The sequence below is a fragment of the Stegostoma tigrinum genome, chromosome 13, assembly GCF_030684315.1.
Source record: "Stegostoma tigrinum isolate sSteTig4 chromosome 13, sSteTig4.hap1, whole genome shotgun sequence".
Lineage (NCBI taxonomy): Eukaryota > Metazoa > Chordata > Chondrichthyes > Orectolobiformes > Stegostomatidae > Stegostoma > Stegostoma tigrinum.
In genome coordinates, this window is record NC_081366.1 from 72,001,450 (window position 1) to 72,025,354 (window position 23,905).

Sequence of the window (23,905 nt, forward strand, 5' to 3'; positions counted from 1 at the left end):
GTCCGTGAAAAGATCAGCCATGATTTTATTGAATGGTATGACAGGATTGATGGGCCCAATGGCCTACTCCTGCTCCAATTTCTTACATTCTTATATTTTTATGTTTAGATTACTAGGCTGCTTGTGTTTTATTCTATCCAGGGTAGTTAACAACACATCAACTTCTCTCAAGCTTTGCCCTTTGAGATGTTTTGTTGGCACCAAGAAAAATAAAGTAGACTTCAAGTAAAAGCTTCTACATCTGTATTAAGTAAAAAATATGTCCACAACATAACAATAAATTCAAACAGGCTACGAGAACAGCAATGCTTAATCCAATTTCGCCAAGGAAAGGCAAATGTTAAGGAAGCGTTTTCAGCCCTCAACATTTTCCAAAGACTGCAAAATACTCCAGGAAAGACAGAATTTCACTTAGGGCAACAGACATTAAATTTGTTATGACTGCAGGAGCCCAAGAAGCGACCCATATTAATAGACTTGAGACTCAAATAAGTTGGCATAGCCGATCCACAGTTCCCCTAAAATTCCATTAAGTGGGACATTTGGTGGCACCATGAAGCAGAACATTCTGATTGTCTGGGTTCAATGCAGACTTTAAGCTCAAAGTGGAGCCTCACAGCATCACACCTCAAGTTTCTTTCCTCAATTGAATAAGAGACTGCTTTTCCTCTGACCATTACTTCGGGTCATAACCTCTGTGATTGATCGATTGCTGGCCAACTTGCTTGTAAACATCTGAGCACTCGTGGATTGCACCATGTGACACCACTTAAACTGTTATGTGTGAAATGTGTTCATCAAGTGAGGACTAATGAAGTAGATAAAACACTGGGGATAGCAGTGCAATGCAGAAGTGCATCAGAGCAAGACTGTCATGAGTCAGCAACCCATCTGACATCTAGGCCGTTGAATACAATTGAACAGAAAATTGGGTTGTGTATAAAACAAGCTGCTGATTTGCTATGGCCTGTTTTGTAGAGACAATAAATGTTGTCCCCAATACTTCAACTAATATTAAAGGAAAATGGAATTCCATCTATATGCTGAATCATAGTTCATTATTCATGGTGCATTGACATCACACAACATTGTTTAAATGTCCAAGTTATTTTTGTAATTCTATGTGAAATGGTCTTACAACTGTGGTTATAGAATTTGGAGTGAAATATGTTTGCCTACCTTCATATCATTAAATGGGATTCTCAGAGCACTAGTACAAATGAATATAGATCACTGCTTTTAAATTTGAATATTGCTGAAAAATAAATATAGTTTGACTTTTTTGTCTTGACTCATCAGGACAATTCAGAAGAAATATCAAAGCACAAAGTGTGCCTGTTTCAACTCAACAAAACATAAGGCAACCATTCTCTGCTTCATTTCTCAGGGCAATTCCTTCACCCATCACAACCAACTTGCCTGATTTAAATTTAATCAAACCTTGGCAGTTGACTGTCAGTCATCACCAAACTCATGGATCCTCGATGGTAATACCTCTATTAATTACAGTCCAATTGCTGACAACTTACCACTCTGTTCTGAAAAGATACTGGAGATATTACCTCAAAATTCGTTAGATTAGCAGAATTCAAATTAGAAGGAAAAAGTATATGAAGGCTGGCGATGACCTAATGATTAGAAAGGTCAGTGGTTTAATGTTTCTGCATCTGAAAGGATTTGTGTGTATGTGTTTAATTAAGTGCTGAAACTCAGCAGTAATGGCCTGAACAGTCACAGTCACTGGCTGTTTCTAGTTTTGAAACAGACTAGGTCATTAGATGTAATAATGTGGACAATTTATCAGTTAATATTTTCGACAGTACAGTGGATCAGTGACTTGAAGTGGCAGGGGCCCAGGTTCGATTCCAGTCTCGGGTGACTGTTTGTGGACAGTTAGCACATTCTCCTCGTGTCTGCGTAGGTTTCCTCTGGATGCTCCAGTTTCCTATCATCTTCCAAAGATGCTCAGCTGAGATTGATTAGCTATGGGCAATAAAGAGTCACAGGGGTAGGGTGGAGGGGTGGGTCTGAGTGGGATGCTCTTCAAAGTGTCAAAGTGGACTCAATGGGCTGAATGGCCTGCTTCCACACTGTAAGGATTCTATGAACACAGTACTTGATCATAAAATTGTGTTTTATCAATATCACATGGTTAATTAGCCGACGTAAAGGTGATAACAGCATAACTAAGATAAGGTTGAGGCCCAAATTTGTAACAACCAAGAGATAAGCTTCTTTCCAAGAAGAAATGAGCAGCTCTTAATGAATAAATTAATTAACCCAGCCATGGGAGATGCCAAGTTTGTGTGTTTGCATGGGCAGCTTGATAATTTGCTAATTAAAAGATATAAAGAAGACTTGCCTCAGAGTCTAGATAGCTAAGAGAAAAGCTTGTCTGATCAATGGCGAGAGGTTGAGACGGGACAGTCTGATCTCAGTCTGATCCTCAATCATGTGTATGTATATAGGTACACTCATAATTGGAAATATTTTATGGATAAAATGCTTTTGCATTATTTTGTAGTGTAGTTTGTTTTAATAAATAGCATTGGATCTATCCCATTATTAGAATTGCCTTGGTTTATTATGATCCAAAATAAACCCAATGGATTAGGGAAAGTAGAAATAAAAGTGTACATTGCAAAAATGCTTGGCATTGATGTTTATTTTCCTGATGAGTATCCATCTTTTTTTTTCCAGTAATACTCAAGTTCTGTACCTCTGCATGACTACACTTTAGTTGGCTTGGATTGTAGCATGAGAACTCTTAAGAGGAGCTCTAAGGTGAGTGCCAGTTGCAACATCAAATCTGAATGATTCTTAATATGTCCTTACTTGGGAAATTTCTGGGGTAGCGAGCTAATCAAATAAAGTCAGTACAAACCATGGAAAGCAAGAATGGACAGAAGGGTCGAGGCCTGAAATGTCAGCCTTCCTGCTCCTCTGACGCTGCTTGGTGTGTTGTGTTCATCCAGCTCTACACCTTGTTCTCTCAGATTCTCCAACATCTGCAGTTCCTACTATCTCTGAAACAATTATGCAGATTTATCATGGCTCGCAAATGCTGTGGGCCATGAATGTTGAAGGGGAGTTTTCACACCCTGCAATGTACTTTTAGAGCATGAGAGTGATAGATAAGGCCACAATGTGTCTCTGGAGATGAGTATAAAGAGGTGGCTTGAAGATAAAACCTGCTTATCTTTTTCTAGCAGAGTGATGTGACCTAAGTGCTCCGCTGTAGTATAGTCTCTTTATAGTTTTGAAATTGAATTCTAAGGCAATAAGGTGTAGAATTCCTAACTACTGCAATCAACAAAGCTGCTTTACTGCTTTCTAACATTAAAAGCACAAAACTCCAAGATTGCTTTGCAATTAAAGATCAAGCTACTGGCTATTTCATGGAGCAACCCAGGAAAGAAACACTAGATTGTGTTTGTTTTCTTTCATTCTCTTCATTTCTTTAAAATATCAGGCTAAAAGATATTAGGCATGATACAGTATAGAAGGTGGGGTGGGGATCTGTGTGAATGGGTGGGACAGTAGTTCATCTGATAAAACCTAAAGAATTGTGGCCAACCAGCGTTAAAAACCCAAATTAATGGATAATCAGGGACTTCACACCATGTTCCTCCATCCAGCATTTCTACCGCATTCAACTCGAACAGGGCCTAACATCTTTCTGTTAGTTGGCAGTATGTTGGGGGAGACTGTCAGGATGTGTTGCGGTTAGAATCACTCAACTAACATTTGTGGCCTTCTCCCAGCAACATTCCTTCACACCATTCAGTTGCAGAAGATACAGTGGTGCCCAAACCCAGTCCGAACCATTCCTGCACTGTTCAAGTTGTAGGGCCTGGGGACAGAGCCGAAAAGTTTTGAGGTGGTGGGAGTGGAGGGAAAAGGAGGAAGAAAGAAGAACTCTGCAACCTTTGAAAGTAAAAATGTCAAGGAAACAAGACGAAACCACAACGGGGTCTTACAGCTGTGTGATGTCCAGCACGGGCAACCTGTTCAATATGGGAGAGGCAGCACCGACTGAAATTTCCTCCGAGTAGGTGATGGGTGGGTTGTCGCAGGCAGCCTTCACCTTCAGCTGTGGGGATTTCTCACTGCAGCTTGCGACCTCCTGGTTCTCTGTTTTGTCGGAACAAATGCAGTGGTCTGTACAGCAGAGGGCAGCGTTGGTTATGACCCGGTCCATTGGCTTCAGGGAGTGCATCCAGGTGGGGAGGAAGTCCCACGACTGGAGCTTCTTGGGCAGGTAACTGGGCCTACGCGTTTGCAATACATTGGTGATGCCTATGAAGACAAGGATGCCCATGAAGGGGGCACCGACTCCAATAAGGACCTCCCAACCAGCCATGGAGAGGCCAAAGATCAGCGAGGGGAGCAGAAGGAAGCAGATGATCAGGTATAAGACAGCAAACCAGCGGTACTTGGCAGTTCGTTCTCCCAAGGTCTTTGCCATGCGGATAGGAAAACGAGTAATCGGAAGTGGGTACCACAGTATAATCCCAGCAATGTTGAAAAAGAAATGGGAAAGGGCAATCTGCAAAAAAGAAGAGTTTAAATGTAAATTGGTATTCCTCATTATTTACGAGAAGACATCTCTTAGCTGGTCCAAGCGTGACAGTGTGGAACATTTTTTTTTGGAATTAAGATTGACTGTAAATTTTGGCACTATAAGAAACCAATTTGAATTTGATCCCCCTACTGATGACAGGATAGCATTTCTGTTATAGAAAGATAGGACATTCCATACGTAGAGTGGCCATGACCTGTTCAATTTGGTTCTAAAATGGACTCCGAGTTTAATTTTGTCTCAAAGATTTGAGGCAACTGTATGATTCATTAAGGCTCAGCGGGGCAGTGTGTGACATGCTGATTTAGAGATTCATGTGAGTAGACTGGGGCAATTGAAGTGAAAGTCGCAACGCAAGTCATCTCAACTGCAAATCTTTAAGCTCACTCAACTCCAAGATATTTTACATAACTGAGTCTTTCAGATTAAAGGGCATTTTTATACACAATATAAATATAATTTATTTTAGAGTTTAGATTTTGAACTAGTGGCAAGTGGGTTTAGTCTGTGTGAATAAATGGATTTAATGATTAATTTGTCAGGCTTTCTTGAATGATGATTGCGTACTAGTTTTCAAAACTAGTATGAAAGAAGCAGAGATAATGGGAACTGCAGATGCTGGAGATTCCAAGATAATAAAATGTGAGGCTGGATGAACACAGCAGGCCAAGCAGCATCTCAGGAGCACAAAAGCTGACGTTTCGGGCCTAGACCCTTCATCAGAGAGGGGGATGGGGGGAGGGAACTGGAATAAATAGGGAGAGAGGGGGAGGCGGACCGAAGATGGAGAGTAAAGAAGATAGGTGGAGAGAGTGTAGGTGGGGAGGTAGGGAGGGGATAGGTCAGTCCAGGGAAGACGGACAGGTCAAGGAGGTGGGATGAGGTTAGTAGGTAGCAGGGGGTGCGGCTTGGGGTGGGAGGAAGGGATGGGTGAGAGGAAGAACCGGTTAGGGAGGCAGAGACAGGTTGGACTGGTTTTGGGATGCAGTGGGTGGGAGGGAAGAGCTGGGCTGGTTGCGTGGTGCAGTGGGGGGAGGGGATGAACTGGGCTAGTTTAGGGATGCAGTAGGGGAAGGGGAGATTTTGAAAATTATGAAAGAAGCAGGATTGTTTTTGTTCTGGTTAAGGGAAAACACTTGGATTCGAAAGCTTTAAGCGTCAGTTCACAAAAGCCCTACTTGAAGCGAGATCAAGAAGTTTCTTCTGAAGAAGAGAATTAGTTCAGAATGTTTAGGAAATAGGTTATAGTGTAATGGTTTTCTTTGAAATTGCAGACCTGAAGTACTTGGTTAGAACAGTGAAGGGGTTATTTGAGGCTGACAAAATCTAAGCTTGATTGTGTCAAAAAAGAGACCATCAAAGTGCCAAGACTGGGAATTGAAAGAAAGTTAAGTCAAACATACAGATCTAATAAACAGGAGAACTCTGTCTGGTATTTGAGTAGTTTAAAATGATGGTGTAACATTAGGTAGGATCATATATTTACAATGTTTTTCTAAATTTTAAAAACTATATTGTATATAAATAGCTTATTTATTCTATTCATTTCTTTTGCATAATAAACTTATGTTTTATCGTGAAAATGAAATCAGCAGAACTGCATGCTTATGTTTCAGTAAAAAACCACCTTGTTTTCGTAAAAAGTGGGATATGATCTATCTAATAACATCCGCTCCAATCATATTACTTTCAAGGGATCATCAGAAAAGTCAACGAGTCATGTTCAATCCTTGGTTTGGTCTACGCTCTTTACTTAAATCATTTTAAAAAATAAACTGACCTATAATTGATCTCCAGTGCTCAATCTCAGGAGAGTTAAAATGAATTGGGATTTCTCCTCCTCATTGTGTTCTTTTGGAAAGTGGGTATTTTAGGACATAATGTGATGGATATAATTGGCTCAATACCTGTTGAATTGCATTAGCAAGATGCACACATGAAAGATTTAAATTAGGCGAACAAGGATTTCCAATCCCCTGTACAGCCAGGTCCCATCCCTGGTCAATACATTTTGAAATGAAGTGATAACTAAATCAGGAACACTTATTGAAATATAAATCCGATTTTGTCCTAGGTATATTTCTCCAATTGTGTTCTTTCACCACATAGAAAGACTCATATCTTTGTGATAGAGGTATGGCTTTACCTGGAATGCACTTGGTAACATGTCACCTGGGCTGGCCAAAGCTGCCAAGACTGCAGTGGTGGTAGTGCCAATATTGGATCCCAGGGTCAAAGGGTAGGCACGCTCAATACTGATCACTCCAATACCTAGACAACATAACAGAACATCACACCCTGCAACTAATCAAACAGTACACACAGTTTATCAAGTACTTAACTTATCCAAGCCAAGAAAGCTTGGTACGTAGTTATTTAAGAACTGAGGCCTGAACTGTAGGCCATTCAAGTTTTACTGATTATCTAGTGAAATTCTAATGAGATGGATCTTCAAGACTGACTTTTATGGAAGTGCACAGAATGTCTGCAGGATTGAGATGGGAGGGGCGCCAATAGCCTTTACAAGTGATGATAGAAATGATCATACCAGGAAGAATGGCCAAGTACAGGATTAAAATGGAGCTGATATGAAGAAGGTTGGGGGGACAGAGTGGAGAGATAATTAAAACAGAAAGGAAAAAAGGAAGGGAGAACTTTCAAGTGTAATGACTAATGTGATGGAGGAAACACGATGTAAAATGCCTTCTGCCAGCTCCTACAGTCAGTAATGTAACAAATGACTGGATTTAGGTGTTGGTTGAAAGATAAATATTTGACTGGACACTGAGAAGGCTTCTTTACAACAGCACATCACCACGCCACTTAGCTGATTTGAGAGGATCATTCAAGCATTGACTGAAAATGTCACCTGAGAAATGAGGGTACAGTATCATCCCTCAGAACCACAATGGAGAGTCAGCCTAGATCATGTTGCTTAAACATTTGAAGTGGAGCATGACCCCTTAACCTTCAGACTTTGAGGGGAGAATTCAAGAGCTGAACTTGATAAGATATTTTGGATCTCCAGTGTTGGGATGAGGTAGAACTGGAGTGAGGTGGGTCCCCGGTGAGGTAGATCCCAGGTGAGGGGGGTACGAGGAGGACTGGGTGAGGATTAAGGTGAGGGTTAGTGTTAAGTGGGTCCCATTTGCTTCCACCATCCGTAAAATGCTAGCAGCTTCACGATTGCTTTCCTTGGGATGTGAGTGTTTTCTTTCCCCATCCCAAAATGCCCCTGAACTGAGCAGTTTGCTCAAACATTTTCAGAGGGCAGTTAAGAATCAAACACATTGCTGTGGGTCTGGATTCCCGTAGTGGGAGGCAGTGGCCTAGTGGTATTTTTGTTGGACTGCTAATCTTGAGACCTAGGCAACATTCCAGGGACCCAGGTTCAAATCCCACTGTGGCAGATGTGGAATTTGAATTCAATAAATGGCTGGAATTAATAATCTAATGATGACTATGAATCGATTGTCGAAAAAACTCATCTGGTTTACTAATGCCCTTTCGGGAAGGAAACTCATCTGGTCCGGTCTACATGTGACACCAGACCACAGCAATGTGGCTGGCTCTGAAGTGCCGTCTGGGCAATTAGGGATGGGGCAATATGCTGCCTAACCAGTGAAGCCCAAATGCTATGAATGAATAAAGGAAAAGAAAATATATATGCCAGATTCGTAAGGAATGGCAGATTTCCTTCCCTGAATAAGTTTCTACAACAATCACTGAAAGCTTTCATGAATACAATTAATGAGAGTGGCTTCAAATTCTAGATTTATCAATAGAATTTAAATTCCACCAGCTTGACTCCTTGTGCCTAGACCATGAGCCTCTAGCTCTGGATTACTTGTCTGATTGTAATACCATTGTACCACTATCCACCTGCAATGTGTCCTTCTGAAGGCCTTTAAATCTTGGGACAGATGACCCACCTTGCTATCTGTCGCTTCCCTTTCCCGATATAATCCCCCCAGTATCTTACCGCCCAGGCCATGCCAAGAACCCACCATCTAGAGAATGATGAAATTCTGCCGAAAATACTCTTGCACTTTTTAAAGAGGGTGGAAGGAAACACGAGACTTGGGTTTCTGCATAAATTATTTGAAGGTGTTAGGATAAGTTGATAATGTGGCTCAGTTCACATCCTTGGCCTGATTGATTGAAGTAGAGATGAGAATCTTCTGGAGTGGTATTATTCACAGGCACTGGGACAGTTTCCAGGTTCTAGACAATGTCAGTCATATACCCATTTGCATAACCTTACAAGTGGTGCCCAATCAACAGGTTCCCTCCGAGTTTACCATCCAGTTTAGGGAGACAGGTAGCCCACAGGCTTCAGGATGGGTGGCAATCAGAGGGCATGATGGGAGAATTAGCTGATAGCCTTCTAGGGACAGTGAACATTGCTGAAGAACAGCAACACCCAGAGGGTAACTCAAAATGGAGCTACCCATTAAAGGATCCAGGCAGGCTATTATAAAAACTAAGTCTAGTATGCAGATGGATCCTCAGGGCAGTTGGGGTAGCAGGCATATTTTGCAACGATTGTAACACTTTGAGTTTTGTGTCACCCGGATACCAGCATTTATATCTATTCCATCCCACTGACTGAATGCCCCCGAGTGTTCCCAGGTGCCTGGCACAACAGGGGGCCCGTTGCAATGCCAGCCAACTTGCGACACTTTCAGGAAGTGGCCCTTTACTGAGAACTTAATGACACTGATTTCTGGTCCACCTTCACTGATTGGGTTACTGGTTCGAGTGGCAGTACCCCACTGGGAATCTTGTCCAGGTATTTAAAAGAGCTGTCCTAACTTGGTTTTCCGCCACTTTCCAACCATTCCCATCTCCAAAACTGAATTTCATTAGATAGAACATGAAAGGAAATTCCTCTAAGCTGTTACAAATCATCAGTTAGGCATTGATGAGAGTGTTGTGACAAATTCTGGACAGAGAGAATGTCAAGGCCTAGGGTACAAATGATAAGGAGCAGTTCCTTCAAGAGGTTAGGGAAGCTTGAAGTGTTCTCCTTAGAGCAGAGAGATCCTACAGTGTTGAAAAAACCATTTGACCCATCAAATCTACAACGACACCCCCTGCACCCTCCCCGCCCCAGAGCATCCCATCCACACTTGCCCCTCTACCCTATCCCTGCAACCTTGTGTTCTAGGCAAGTCTTGTGTTGACCTGATTCCTGGCCTAGTGGTATTATCACTGGAATGTTAACCCAGAGACCCAGATAACGTTTTGAGGACCTGAGTTCATATCCCGCCCCAGCAGATGGTGGAATTTGAATTCAATAAATATCTGGAATTCAGAGTCTAACAATGACCATAAATCCATTGCTGAATGTTGGGAAAAACCGATCTGGTTCACTCATCCCCTTTAGGGAAGGAATCTGCCATCCTTACTTGGTCTCCATGTGACTCCAGACCCACAGTAATGTGGTTGACTCTAGGCAATTAGGGATGGACAATAAAAGCTGCCTAGGCAGTGATGCCCACATCCCATGAATGATTAAAGCATTTCCAATGGCTAGTCTACCCAGTCTGCACACACCTGGACATTGTGGACAATCCACCTAACTTGCATATCCGAGGACTGTGGGAGGAAAACTGGAGCACTTGGAGAAAACTCATGCAGACACAGGGAAAATGTAAAAACTCCACACAGATGGTTGTCCAAGGATAAAATCAAACCCAGGTCTTTTTACTGTGAGGCAGCAGTGCTAATCACTGAGCCACCATGGCACCTCACAAAGGTTAATACAACATTTAATGGAGGTGTTCAGAATTATAAAAAGCATGAAGAGAGTGAAAATAGAAATCTTCTTTCTGTGGGAAGTTTGATCTCATGAGGAAGCAAGTTTAAAAGAATTAGCAGAAAGGTGAAGACACATTTTGTTTTAGACAATATTATGATCTAGTGGACATTGTCTGTACGGGTGGCGAACGCCTAATCATTAGTAGCTTTTGGCATTATCAACCTCATATCTACAATGGCCACACTAGATTTTAATTCCAACATATGATGTTTAAAAGAGGACTGAAGCAACCAGGATGACTGTGAATGCAAATTCACTGACAGTCTGGAGAGAAAACACCTGGAATGTCATACCTGCGTGTGTCAAAGAAGCTTTACAGGGCAAAATGCAATACAAACAAAGCTGTAACCTCTTGGGATCTATTTCAGACTGTGAATGCAATGGAAAAGCGGGGAAAGAGACAATGTTTGAGTGTCCTGCCTTTAAAAATGCACAAGGATAGAGTTTGAAAACCAATACAACCCCAGTCTGTGTGTGCTGGCAGAAAAATGTGTTAGCGAAATGTGATGCTTGTGGGTACCAGTGTACATTTGCGCGCTAGCCTTAGTTTGAAAGATAACATCACAGTTAAAGGACTCATTGTCACCCCTGCATTGTAGATGAAGGGCACTCTTGCTCTCAGTGCTGACAGCTAACCACCATCAAAAGGAAGTAGGATAAAAGAAATTCAATTCACTTTCAAAGCCAAGAATCCCAAATTTGACTAATCAATTATCAATATTCAATTATGTATTCTTCACAAGTGAGCCATGAAGACTGACCTTTATGTTCGTTAAAATGTTCCTTTTTTTGACTCACTTATCATCTGTGTATTTAAGAACTAATGAATCATTCTTTTTTTTAAAACATGACAGCATGAATAAATTGGGTCCTTTTGAATAGAAATAAATCTGGGTCTGGGGGGAGGATATCCACAAGACAGAGAATACCTTGTAAGTTAATCATTTTGTGATTACCCAAGTGGGTAGGTGTGTCACAAAGAAGTGCAAGTTCATTGCAGCTCACCATGGAATTTGGAAACTTGGGGTATCAGTCCAGAGCTGCAATAAGTTGGCCGTCCTTGATGGGTCTGGTTAAAACTATCAAATAAATTGTGGATATATGCTTGAAAGGGAAAGAATTGTAAATGATGGGGACTGATAGACCCAGCACAGATATAATGGGCCCAATGGCCTTCCTGCTTGCTGTAATTCCAAGATTCAGAGACACTTTATGGTTTGGTCACTACATTGAAAGGCCTATGAGCTTACCAATGAGGGGAGTGATGGCTGAAGTGAACACTGAGCTGCTTTGGACAACAAATGTAATGCCAGCTCCCACCATCATGGCAAGATACCCTGCCAACCAACCAAATGGATATGGGAAATCTGAAATCAAAGAGAGAATATGGTATGAAATAGGTTTGATCTGCCATCTGTCTGAGCATCAGCAGTTACAATCATTCACCTCACTGATCAGAAAATGATCAGTCTCAATAACTACTGACCTGCTATTCATGATCATTGGAAATTTTTTTATCCTCAACTATAAATCTGCAAACTTGCTTCTTAGGATATAATGTTATGATTAGTCCGCAGGCTAAGGTAGCAGTCCTCCGCAAAAGCATTTTTACTTCATTTGGCTTTGGGATTTGGGAATCAACAGCAAGCCTGGCATTTATTGACCATTCCTAGTTGGCCGTGAGAAGCCGGTGGTGGTCTTCGTTTTGAGCTGCTCCAGTCCCTGCAGTGGTAGGTGTTGCACACTCTGTTATGTAACATGCTCCAGAATATTGACCCAGCAGCAATTAAAGATTTTTCAGGCTATTTCACACATTTCTACTTACTTATTATTTAATGCCAGAGTATTGAACTTCTTCTGTAAATACGGTAATCTGTTCTCTTGTCCTATTGATGTGGCTTTGTTGATTACCAAGAGGGGTGTGGGAGTAAAGTTCCTGATCTAAATTACTCTGGTCATTATATGTGGAGATGTTCTGTTTTTTTTAAGTACAACAATGTGTGGTCCTTTGTCCCTCTATGATTGACATTCACCTTCGCGTTTGTATGAAATATCTCTCACAAGTATCTGAGAGTTTGGGATGGATTAGAACTACACACAATGCAACCTTATAAGCAATTAGTGCTCATTATTCACAAAACTGTATGCATAAACATGGTGGAAGAGTGCCATAGAGCCATACAGCACAGAAACAGACCCTTTGGTCCAGCTGATCCACGTCGAATATAGTCCCAAACTAACCTAGTCCCACCTGCCTGCTCCTGGCCCATATGCCTCCAAAGTTTTCCTAAGTGTCTTCTTAAACATTGTAACTGTGCCACATCCACCACTTCCTCAGAAAGTTCATTCCACACATGAACCACCCTCTGTGAAAATAAAATTGTTCCTCTAGTCGTTTCTTATCTCTTCTCTCATCTTTAACGCTCAACCCCCTAGTCTTGAAATTCCCCCTCTTAGGAAAATGACCCCTACCATTAACCATTTATATATCTCTTATGTTGTTGTAAACATCCATAATGTCACTCTCAACCCCCTGCCCTCCCGTGAAAGAAGCCCCAACCTCTCAATGCCCATGTGGTCTGAAACCATCATGAGATACCTCTTTGTGCACATCACGGACTATTGTTACAGTATTAGTACAATTAACCCTTTATTCGACAGCCTTTGATCTCATGGGTCCCATTGCCGAACTCCAGCTTTGATGTGGGTGTTGATGTCTTCTTTAACTTCTGTTAGGCATTTTTTGAAATTAATGTTACTCTATCCTTTATGGAAAGCAACTTCTCATATCACTCTTCCCATCAAATACCACTGTTAACTCTAATTAGGAGATATAAAGAGATATCATGAGAAGTTCTGTGGCCTGATAGAGTGTTAAGATGTTTGGTTCCCACTTCTGTGGTCTTCCTTCCATCCTGGCAATGAGGATTGACACCAGACAATTGTTTAAAGTAGCCTTGATCCATAGTTTCTGAGCTTTACTTATGAAGTTTATTACTGACAATTTTGGACTGGTCCATCTTTTCTGGAAAGATGTATATGTTCTTAGCATAATTCTGACTGGACAAAGTGCATTGTATCTGGAAACCTGAACTAAAAGCACAAACTGCAGGAAGCACACAGGACGTGTGTCAGCGTTCACAGAAGAAAGGCGGCAGATTTAATAAGTCAGACTGATAACCCTTAGGGTGAAAGTTCATTAATCTGAAATGCCAAATTCTACTTTTCATGTGCTGCCTGAGTAGCTGAGTGCTTCTTGCTTTTATTTCACTTTAACTTAGGTTTGGTGAACCTCTGCTCAGAAGTAATGGTAAAACTTGAGTAGTTGTGTTAAGTGGCACAAGCAAATCCACTGCAGGCATTGAGAGATACAGCACAGAATGAGGCCCTTGATCCACAGTCAGCCACTCACCAGTGTTGATGACGTTTTTGATGGCTTTAGCAACTTGTCCCCTCAGCATAGCATTCAGCAGCTTGACGATCAGGACCAGGCATGTGCAGAGAACCACCAGGGAACCAGCCAATAGGATCAGGCCCACCACTAGATCAGACATAGTGGAGTTCACAAACAAATGATTACCTGGAAATAAGGCACAAACAACAAATGATCAAACAGTCACTTGTGATTAAGACATGCAGTTCCTGCACTGTCGACAGATGAAGGACTTACTGAGCAACATCGTCACCAAACTCTCGATAATCCAATGACTCATTTTCCATGTGCTGACTTTGACTGCCGAAATGCATGAGGTTTGGTTTAGCTACTGGAAGAAGGTTTTCTCCAAGTTTGAGGTGCTTGGCATTGTCAGTGGACTGAGGTATGTATGAACATTAGCCTGAGTTCAAACGCCAAGTGTGCTGTGAAGTTCACAGCAGAAGAACCAATCACTAATTAACCATGCATTGCAGGTAACAGTCGGTCATTCTGAGCAATAGAAGTTGGTTAACCAGGAAGCCATTCAAAAGGAAACAGGACAAATGAATTTCAACTAACTTGCAAAGCCACGAATCCCAAAATCAAATGTTTAACTGTTAACATTCCCCTATCTATTCTTCACAAACAATACAGAGATTGACCAATGTGCCTTTTAACTTTTATCTTTGTTTGAACTTATCTCTCATTTCTAATCCCTACCTATGTGTATTGTGTTATTATTTCTTCTTGTATTTAGTAACCAACAAATTTTTGCTGTGTTCTCTCCCCTGGTAAATTTCTACCCTAAGTCTCAAAACATCATACTGTTTTACATCATATTGCTAAAAAATCAACAGAATAACAACAAATATCTAAAATAACAATGTTTGCATGTGTATGTAATGTGTGTGTGCTTTTATGTACGTGCGTGCATGCGTGTGTGTATGTATCTACATAATGTGTGTGTGTTTGTGTGTGTGTATGCATGTGTGTGTATGTAATGTATGTGTGTCTGTGTGTGTGTGTGTGTGTGTGTGTGCGCGTGTGTATATCTATGGATATATAACTGAACATGAACCATAAGACCATTAAAATCGTAGAACATATGAGCAGAAGTAGGTTATTTGGCCCATCAAGTCTGCTCCAAAACTCAATGAGATCATAGCTGATCTGACAATCCTCAACTCCACTTGTCTTCCTTTTCCCCATAACCCTTGAATCTCAGGCTGATTAAAAATCAGCCTATCTCATATCTGAATACCAAGAGATGTCAAGGCATTATTAAAATGTAACTACAGATTGTATTCTTAATCAACAAAAGCATTATGTTCTTTTTCTGTGAAGTACACATTTGTACAAATATATAAACAAACACCAAATTGCAGAAATTTTGTTCACACGTACATTTCTCAAAGTTTTCTTCATATGTTCTGTTGACCAAAGTCCAAGTAGAATTCTTGTCTTGCCAGCATGATTCAGGTGATGAGCACTTCTCGAGGCTGTCCACGGTGATGTTGTCCTGTAGCTGTAAACAAGGTCCCATTAACACATACCAGGAAGTCCACAAAGGACTACAGTAGCAGTCAGTTTTAAGGTGGTTTTATCAACATCTTTGCAACTAGGATGTGGGTGAAAAAACTCATCCATCGAGATTGAAGAAACACAGCATCTATCAGCATTTTTAAAGGGTTGCGAAGGTTTTTACCCCTATGCAGGAATCTATTCCATGCCTTGAACAACTCATCATGTAAGGAAAATCTTCTTCATGTCAGTCCTAAAATTGCTTGGCTTGCAATCATTTACATATCACAAGAGGAATATTACCCGGAGATGTAAAGAATAATATTCATTGATATCAGGGCAGCACAATGGCTCAGTGGTTAGCATTGCTACCTCACAGTGCCGGGGACCTGGGTGTGCTTTCACCTTCGGGTGACTGTCTGTGTGGAGTTTGCACATTCTCCTTGTGCCTGCGTGCATTTCCTCCCACAGTTCCAAAATATGCAGGTGAGGCGGATTAATCGTGCTAAACTGTCCATAGTGTTCATGGATGTGCAGGCCAGTGGAACAACCATGGAGAAATTTGGGCCTAGGGCAAATGGTGGGGATTGGGTCTGGGTGAGATGCTCTACATAGGCTCTGTGTGCTATCAATGGGCCAAATGATCTGCTTCCACACCGTAGTGTTTCTATGATTCTATGAAATTTGAGAGCCACAAAGGAAACGGCTATCTGTACAGACACATTTTTATTAGAATTGCACACGCCAGCTTTGCGTGGAAATATATTTATCAGGAATGTGGTCACAAATATCTGTAAACCTCCAGGCATCTTTCACACACAATACAGATCATGATCTATACAAAACAAGGAACTGCGGATGCTGGAAATCAGGAAAAAAATAGAAATTGATGCAAAAACTCAGCAAGTCTGGTAGCATCTGTGGAGAGAAAGCAGATTTAACGTTTCAGGCCCAGTGACCCTTCTACAGAACTGACCTCCTGTTCTGAAGACAAGTAAACACAAGTAGCCAACTTTATGCTATACTTTTATCATGATCACATAGATTTAAATTTATCGAGATAAAGGAAAACACAGAACAGTTAGACAGAAAATTAAATGATATTTAATTTGATTTCCTGCCTGTTTTTATTCTGTCTGTTATTTCACTTTGGTATTCTATTAACCTTCTGCTATTTAATTCATTAGTCCCAAATTTTCCTCATAGACTTAGAGAGTTATAGACATCTCTAATGTAGCATAGTACTTTCAGCCCATATGTCAGTGCTGGTTTTAAAATTATCATGCAAAATAGTTCCATTTCCTCACATTCTTGTTCGTATTATTACAGTTTATGGATCTGTAAGTGAATTTCCAAGCTTTCTATTTTTTCTACAACCAACATAATTTGCTTGTTCTCCTTTTCTCTTTATTTTTCACTTCTTATTTCCATTCTAAATTCTGCCACTTTTTTCCTGTTTGCTGATTTTCACTCCCACCTTCCCCCTTGTGCCCACTCTCCTCCCCCCACCAGACTTTCCCTTTCATCCTTTCCTCTTCCTCCCCTTCATTGTAAAATTTTTTATCCCCAACTCCTTCCAGTTCTAATGATAGGTTATTGACTTGATGTGTTAACTGTTTCTCCCTCCACAGATTTCCCCCAGTTGCATTGAGCCAGCATTTCCTATTCCAGAAATCAGATCATGGTACCTGGCTTTGAAAAGGAGCAAGCAAACCTAAAGATTCGCAGGTGCAGGTATTTGAAAGGTGACGGTGCAAGTTGAGAATTTTTCTACGCGGCATATTTGAATGTTGTTTTACAAATAGAGCAAGAGCGTGCAAAAGCAAAGGCGTCACATGACATCAAAATGACAGACTGGTTAGAATCAGCTGAAGATTAGGGAATCATTAATTAGGCTATTCAGCCCATCTTCTCCAAGGACATTTTGCCCGGTGTCACTCGGCTGCTTTTCCTCAATACTTCAACCATTCTTTTTCTCTTCAGACATTAATCCAATTCCCTTTTGAAAGCCACAGTTGAATCAGTTCCACTGTAAAATCCACATCGAAACACCTCACTGTACACAAACATTTCCTCTCACTTTGCCATTGATTCTTTTGCCATATGCCTTAACTCACATCTTTGGACTTAGGTTTGATAGGAATGAATGGAAGCACTAGATTTGCCCTTGCTTTAAATTTATTACCTAATTTTTGTAACCTTTATAATCACTGGACACTAGAACCTCCAAGGTCTCAGCTTCTCTGACTCTAAAGTTAATGCATCCATCCCTTCCTTGACTGCACCTCCACAGTTGTACCTTGAGCAACTGGGCTGCACTTAGTGGAATTTTCTTTTTATTCGTCGACGATTAAAACTGGCCCTGTAAGCACTGCTCACGTTCCATGATCTCACTGAATGGCAGATTAGGCTTGACCAGCTAAATGGTCACTCTTCCTTACTTGACTTGATGTGAACTTAGTAGCCAACCCCCAGCTTGAAACACATCAGTCTGTGTGGCACAATGCTATTGGTTATGGAATTCCATAATTCTGATCCAGCAATGTTAAAGGAACTGTGGGACATTATCCCGTACATCAGGTAGTTAGATTAATCTATGCAACCCAATGACCACTCCCCCAGTGCACACAACCTCAAAATAAATCTGAAGCAATACTTGACACTACTGAAGGCCCGAGATGCTTTCTTACTTGAACAGTCCTTTTGATGCACCAAATCTTCACGAGACTCTTGTTTCGAAAACTTTCATCCCCAATCGCTATTGCAGTGATGACAGATTTATCAAGCTAAGAATAAGATACAATATCAAAACCAAAGGAAACAAGATAGATTGCGCAAGCACACAATTGAACTGAGAACCCATCCTATCGTGATATTGCCTGTGGTTACAGAATACAGAGTCCGATGGTGGATATCCTAGCCAACAGTGAGGTTCAGGTTTCTGTGTGAAGCTAAGGTGATCTCCAATGCTTTACAGTATCATATAAAGGAGATTTCACTCATAGTGTAGCTCTCAGCTGTGTGCCAGAGAGCAATGGGAATCTGGAACTCACTACCTGTATGCGTGGTAGAAACCCTCATAACATTGAAGAAGCATTTATATGTGCATTTGTAATGTCAAGGTATGTAAGGCTGTAGACCTAATGCTGGAAAACAGGGTCAGAATAGTTTGGTGATTGTTTTTGATTGGCACAGATGCGATGGGCCAAAAGGATGTTTCTTCTGTGCTGTGGCTTTCCATGACTCTATGAAACAAAGGATCTCTATCTGGCAACTGCATTTGATGACCTGACTTAGCCTTCACCTCCTTAAAATCTCACTCCAGTCTACTGAAGTGGTAGACCAACATGCTGGATTTAAGTTCAAATGATGAAGAGCAAGTGTGCATTCACAGGTGAACAAAAACACATAGCTTAGCAATGGCATTACACAGCTCATATATTTCAAGTAGACATTTTCCAATGCTATTTCTCGAATGAACACTTTTTAAAAGGTCATCCAAGTGCTAATTCATTTGCAATTTTCAAATGTTGAACAGTGATAGAATCATGACAGCAGGAAAATGAATCAAAGCAGTGTCTCAGAAATTTAAGTCAATTCCTGATTTGATCAGCATGAAACAAACTCTGATTTGAACAGAACAGCTGAAGGAATGATATTTGGTCCCTGCAGGTCTTTAGTGATGTAACTATTGACATTTTAAAAGGAGCTGTTAGCAATTTAAAAAGTGAACCAATTGTACAACACTGATTAAGTTTGAGTGATTCCTCATTCCACTTTGCAATTTTAAAAAAAACTTTCAACAAAAGGCTATGAACCTTGAAATCACTTGCGAACGTAATTGTGAGTTTTACTTTGGTAGCATATTAATATACAGTAAAGGTCAGGTTGCAGCTGTACAGGACATTGGTTAGTCTACTTTTGGAATATTGCATTCAAGTCCGGTTTCCCTGCTGTCAGAAAGATGTTGTTTAACTTGAGAGGGTGCAGAAAATATTTACAAGGATGTTGCCAAGGTGGTAAGGTTTGAGCTACACAGAGAGGTTGAATAGACTGGGGCTATTTTCCCTGGACTGTCAGAGTTTGAGGTGTGGTTTTATGTAGGTTTATAAAATCATGAGGGGCATGGGCAGGATGAATGGCCAAGGTCTTTTTTGCAGATTGGGGAAGCCCAAAACGAGAGGGCATAGTCTAAGGAGAAAGGGGAAAGACTTTCAAAGGACCTGAGAGGCAACTTTTTCATGCAGAAAGTTATGCGTGTATGGAACGAGCTGCCAGAGAAAGTGGTGGAGGCTGTACAATTGCAACATTTAATGGGCATCTAGATGGGTATATGAATAGGAAGCGTTTAGAGGGCTATGGGCCAAATGCTGGCAAATGGGATTCGGTCAGAATGGGATATTTGGTCAGCATTGATGAGTTGGACTGAAGGCCCTGTTTCCGTGCTGTACAACTATGACTGTATGATATTACTAAGACACTTAACTGGAATAAGGCACAGAAATCTAAACTGTATTTGGATATTTTGGTGGGATAGAATCACATGGAATGCACAGCGCGGAGAGGGACCATTCTCCCCAATGGTATTTTTTGATCCATTTGAACCTTACGCATTGCGTCCAGGTGTCCACCAGTTTAAAACGAATCAAACTGCATCACGTTGTTATGTTCAATTTGCATTATATGTGTAACACACTGAATCCTCTTGATCAGTGGGGGAAATAGGGATATGAAATTCCTGTGTATAACAGAAAACAGGACACTGCTAGCTCTTCTGTCTACTCTACCAGGCAAGTCATTAAGGAAAGAGAAGAGTTGACCTCACAAGTCCACGAGTTCTGGGTCAAAAATTGGCAGATAGCGAGGAGGCAGCGTCGATGGCACTCATTAAAATTCTGCTGTCCGTACCTGAATAATGTGGTCGGTGAATGGATCAGTAATGATGCCAAGCAGGTTTGGAGCATCCTTCCCTGTCTGGATCTTAAAGCTGCCCACCACAACCTTGGTGAGTCGATATAAGAAGCCACTGGCTGCCTCGATCGGAAGCAGCACCAGCACAGAAAGCCAGTTGAAGCAATCATGGACTGTTGCACCTGCAAAGGCCCTGTGACACATTGAGAAAAAAAAAGGTGTGGCAATGACTTGAGAGAAAGCTTACATGAGCAGCTCAGGTCACAGAGTCAGGGGGAGATGATCCTCTGTTAGTTCATTGATAAGCACATGACCTGAGCTTTATATGGACCTACAAGACCCCATGCCTAGTTCTCATGTCTGTCCTGATCCCAACAAGAGCTGTGATGATGGTGAGATAACTTGCTTCCAGTTTTCTGGATTGGGGGAGATTGACCAAGTTTTTCATGAGCTGTTTGTATCCCAGTAACGCCTGGTGGAAACGGGACTGGCAGAACTTGTCACAGACAAATTCAGGATGGGCCCTGTTCCCCCAAGTAGTTAAAGCATCCACTGATCTGCCAAATTTTAAGCTGAGACTTAATGGAATGCACTTGTTGAAGTGCATTTGAATGCAGTTTCACACTGCGAGTGCGAAAATGGGAACTTCATGCTTGGCTTTGAATGGTGGCCCCTTGTAAAATGTGCTGGGAGAACTGGCCGGACTCTTGGGTCTATTGTCACATATTCCCAGGACAGGTAGGGGGAGCGGAAGAAAAAGTAATGGGTTTACCCGTTGACAATATTGTTACCAAATATTCAAGGTCATGTGCTGGTTTTCATATTACAATAGGCCAATTTACCACTCGACTATCAAATCCTCAACCACATTCTGGTGTTGATATCTGATCCATGTTCCATTGACATAGATACGTAAATCCTTAATTTAATTTCTGATCTCCAAGTGCCTGTTTGACATCCAGCACCTCGGCACACAACTAGAATAAGTCTGATAGTGGATATGCCTGCTATTCAATCCTCAGGCCCAATCTGTTGGATTAGTACCATGGAAAGTTTAAAGGCCTTTCATATGATCACTACACCACTTGGCAGTCTGAATACTGAGGGCAATGTTATATGAGATTCAATTATTAATCCTGACTAGGACAGAACTCATTGGCCCACATGGAAGCAAGCTCATACTCAGATCTCAGATGCTTTGAAAAAATCGCAATCTCAAAAGTTTCTAGTTGCTGTAACATAATAGCGAATAGCATTGGTAACTCATAGTGTCAGGGACCCGAGTTCAATTCCACCCTGAGGAAATTGTCTGTATGAAGTTTGTTCATTCTCCCTGTGTGTGCATGGATTTTCTCTCCGCGCTCTGTTTCCTTCCACAGCCCAAAGATGTGAGTGTTAGGCGGATTGGCCATGCTAAATTGCCGTAGTGTCTAGGTGGAGTAGCCATTGAAAATGCAGGGTTAGAGTGGGGGTGTGTGTCTAGAAGGATGTTCTTCAGAGTATTAGTGTGGACTCAATGGGACGAATGGCCTGCTTCCACACTGTAGATTCTATAAATAAATTATTGGACAATCTTACCGTTTGAATTCATTTCTGTCTCCAGCTTGCATTAGGGCTACAATGGTGTTGGTTACTGAGGTTCCAATGTTAGATCCCATGATGATAGGAATTGCAGAACGCACTCCTAGTACTGAAAAGATTGAAGGCAAGTATAAGTTGAGTTCATGTTTACTGTATACTCCAGATGTAGATTGTGCCACACAACATTGCACATGATCATAAAGTGTTCCTGATCCATTGCAATAAGACTGACCTATCTGTTGGTATATATATTCACTTATACTGACCATCATCAGATCATCTATTTGAGGTAGTTATCAAAGTCTCACAATGTCAGGTCATATAAAGTCAGAATTAGACGGTAGGTGGGTCTTTTCTGACAGTATCGCTGCCTGAAAGAAGCTGCTAGCTCATGTTGTGGGCCAGACCTGTCTCTGGTTGGGATGGATTTGACATCGCGCAAGGCTAGGCCCGCTACAGACACCATAATCAAGGCCACTGGTGTCATTGGCTGATTTGGATGACGTAGGATTTGGATGAGAAATCTGGATTAAGTTTATCCAGATTAGCTCCAGAAACTATCTATGATTTTTTTTCATTTCTCATGGATTTTGGATGCCTGGGGAAAGTGTGTACGTTGTAACACACAGAGCATTAGAGTTGACTGTTTGGGATGGATTTTTCCCCTTTTTACGTATTGGGTGCATCTGCTATCATCCCACAACTCCTTCGGCATCAGTGATTTAATGTTTACTGAGTAGCCCAATGGAAGAACTAGGACACACTCTCACAAGAAACCACCAAGGGCTGGAAAGAGAAAAGGTAAATTTACAAATCCCACTCTGCAGTGTTGGTTGTCTGACCTGCTCTCTCTCTCTCTCTCTCTCTTCAAGCACAGTCCCCTCAGTGGCAACGTGGTTTCAGTGATAATGAGGTAATCCCAGAAGTTGTGGTTGGGTAAGGCCTGGTTAAGATTTTAATAGCTGGTAAATTTTAGGAGGAAGGGAAGAATGATTTCGGTATGGAGCTCGACTGTAGTGACATCCAAGGATAGAGTGGAATAGAAATTCATCTTAGCAGAAGTGAAACATGGAGGAGCGAGGCCGCAGCTGCTCTAAAACTCTATCTGATTTTCTCATCCATTCAAGACCAAGGTGAATTTGTAACCCAATACATCAGAGCTAATGAGTCAAGAGTCATTGATGTGTTAATGGAGTTTATATCCCCCTTCCAAATGGAAGTGTTTGAGGACTTATCCAAATTTTTCAACAGAAACTTTTGTGAAAGCTGCACAAACAACACATCAGTGCCTTAGAAATCTTAGGTAAAGAAATCTGTGCAAGCTCATGTGGTGGAAAGACTGTATTTTCGCAAAGTGTCAAGCCAAAGGCCCTGATCATCACAGGACAATCTGACAAAGGTTAAGGCATGGCAAGATATTTCAACAGAAATTCAAACCTATTTGAGGTCAGCTAGGTAATCTGAGACCCTGGCCCAAAACCTTCAGCTTGTACTTAGTTGCTTCCATGTAGGTAAATTGCATGCCTAGAGGCAATAGACACATTTCCTACCAAAGCCCAAAGAGCAAGTGATCTCCTCAGAGAAGTGAAAAATAGGTAAACAAAAACCTAGTGTAAGTTGGAGAAAAAAGTATCAGGGAAAGTGGAAAACATGCCAAAGAAGGACTTACCAAAAGCTTGTTGAAAGAGATGTGTTTAAATAATGGTCTTCAAGGTGGTCGGGGAGGGGGGTTGGAAATTGAATTAATACAGTCAGTTCAGGTTGATAATTCTAGAATCGGTAGCCTCAATGGCTGAGACCATTGAGAGGGTGAGAATGTATATAATATAAGTCAGAGGAACAGCGGCTGGATTTTAATTGAAGGCTGTGACCTCGTGCTCCATCTGAAAAGTTGGGATGGCTCTGCCCCTGTCTGGGAAAGCCATGACCAGATTTTACGGTTATCAGGCAGTAAACTACCTAAGGTCACATCATCCTCATACTTGTGGAAGGAATCCCAACTCCAAAAGCTACCAGGGCTGGGGCTTCCACATCAACAGTTCCACTGGGAGTAGTGGTCATCAATGGGACT

General features: G+C 41.4%; 1 protein-coding gene across 4 annotated transcripts in view; it reads right to left on the reverse strand.

The window, feature by feature from the left end:
* Positions 1-226: 226 nt before the first annotated feature.
* Positions 227-23,905, reverse strand: part of LOC125458564 (sodium-dependent phosphate transport protein 2A-like) — a 50,422-nt gene continuing 26,743 nt past the window's right edge. For all 4 annotated transcript variants that reach the window (XM_048543965.2, XM_059650778.1, XM_048543964.2 and 1 more), the window contains 8 exons: positions 21,832-21,943; positions 20,251-20,446; positions 18,033-18,128; positions 15,226-15,346; positions 13,819-13,986; positions 11,657-11,773; positions 6,729-6,853; positions 227-4,549 (listed from right to left, as the gene is read on the reverse strand). In XM_048543965.2, the coding sequence (XP_048399922.2) occupies positions 3,977-4,549; positions 6,729-6,853; positions 11,657-11,773; positions 13,819-13,986; positions 15,226-15,346; positions 18,033-18,128; positions 20,251-20,446; positions 21,832-21,943 (1,508 nt within the window). In that variant the 3' untranslated portion in view covers positions 227-3,976. The remainder of the gene's footprint in view (positions 4,550-6,728; positions 6,854-11,656; positions 11,774-13,818; positions 13,987-15,225; positions 15,347-18,032; positions 18,129-20,250; positions 20,447-21,831; positions 21,944-23,905) is intronic.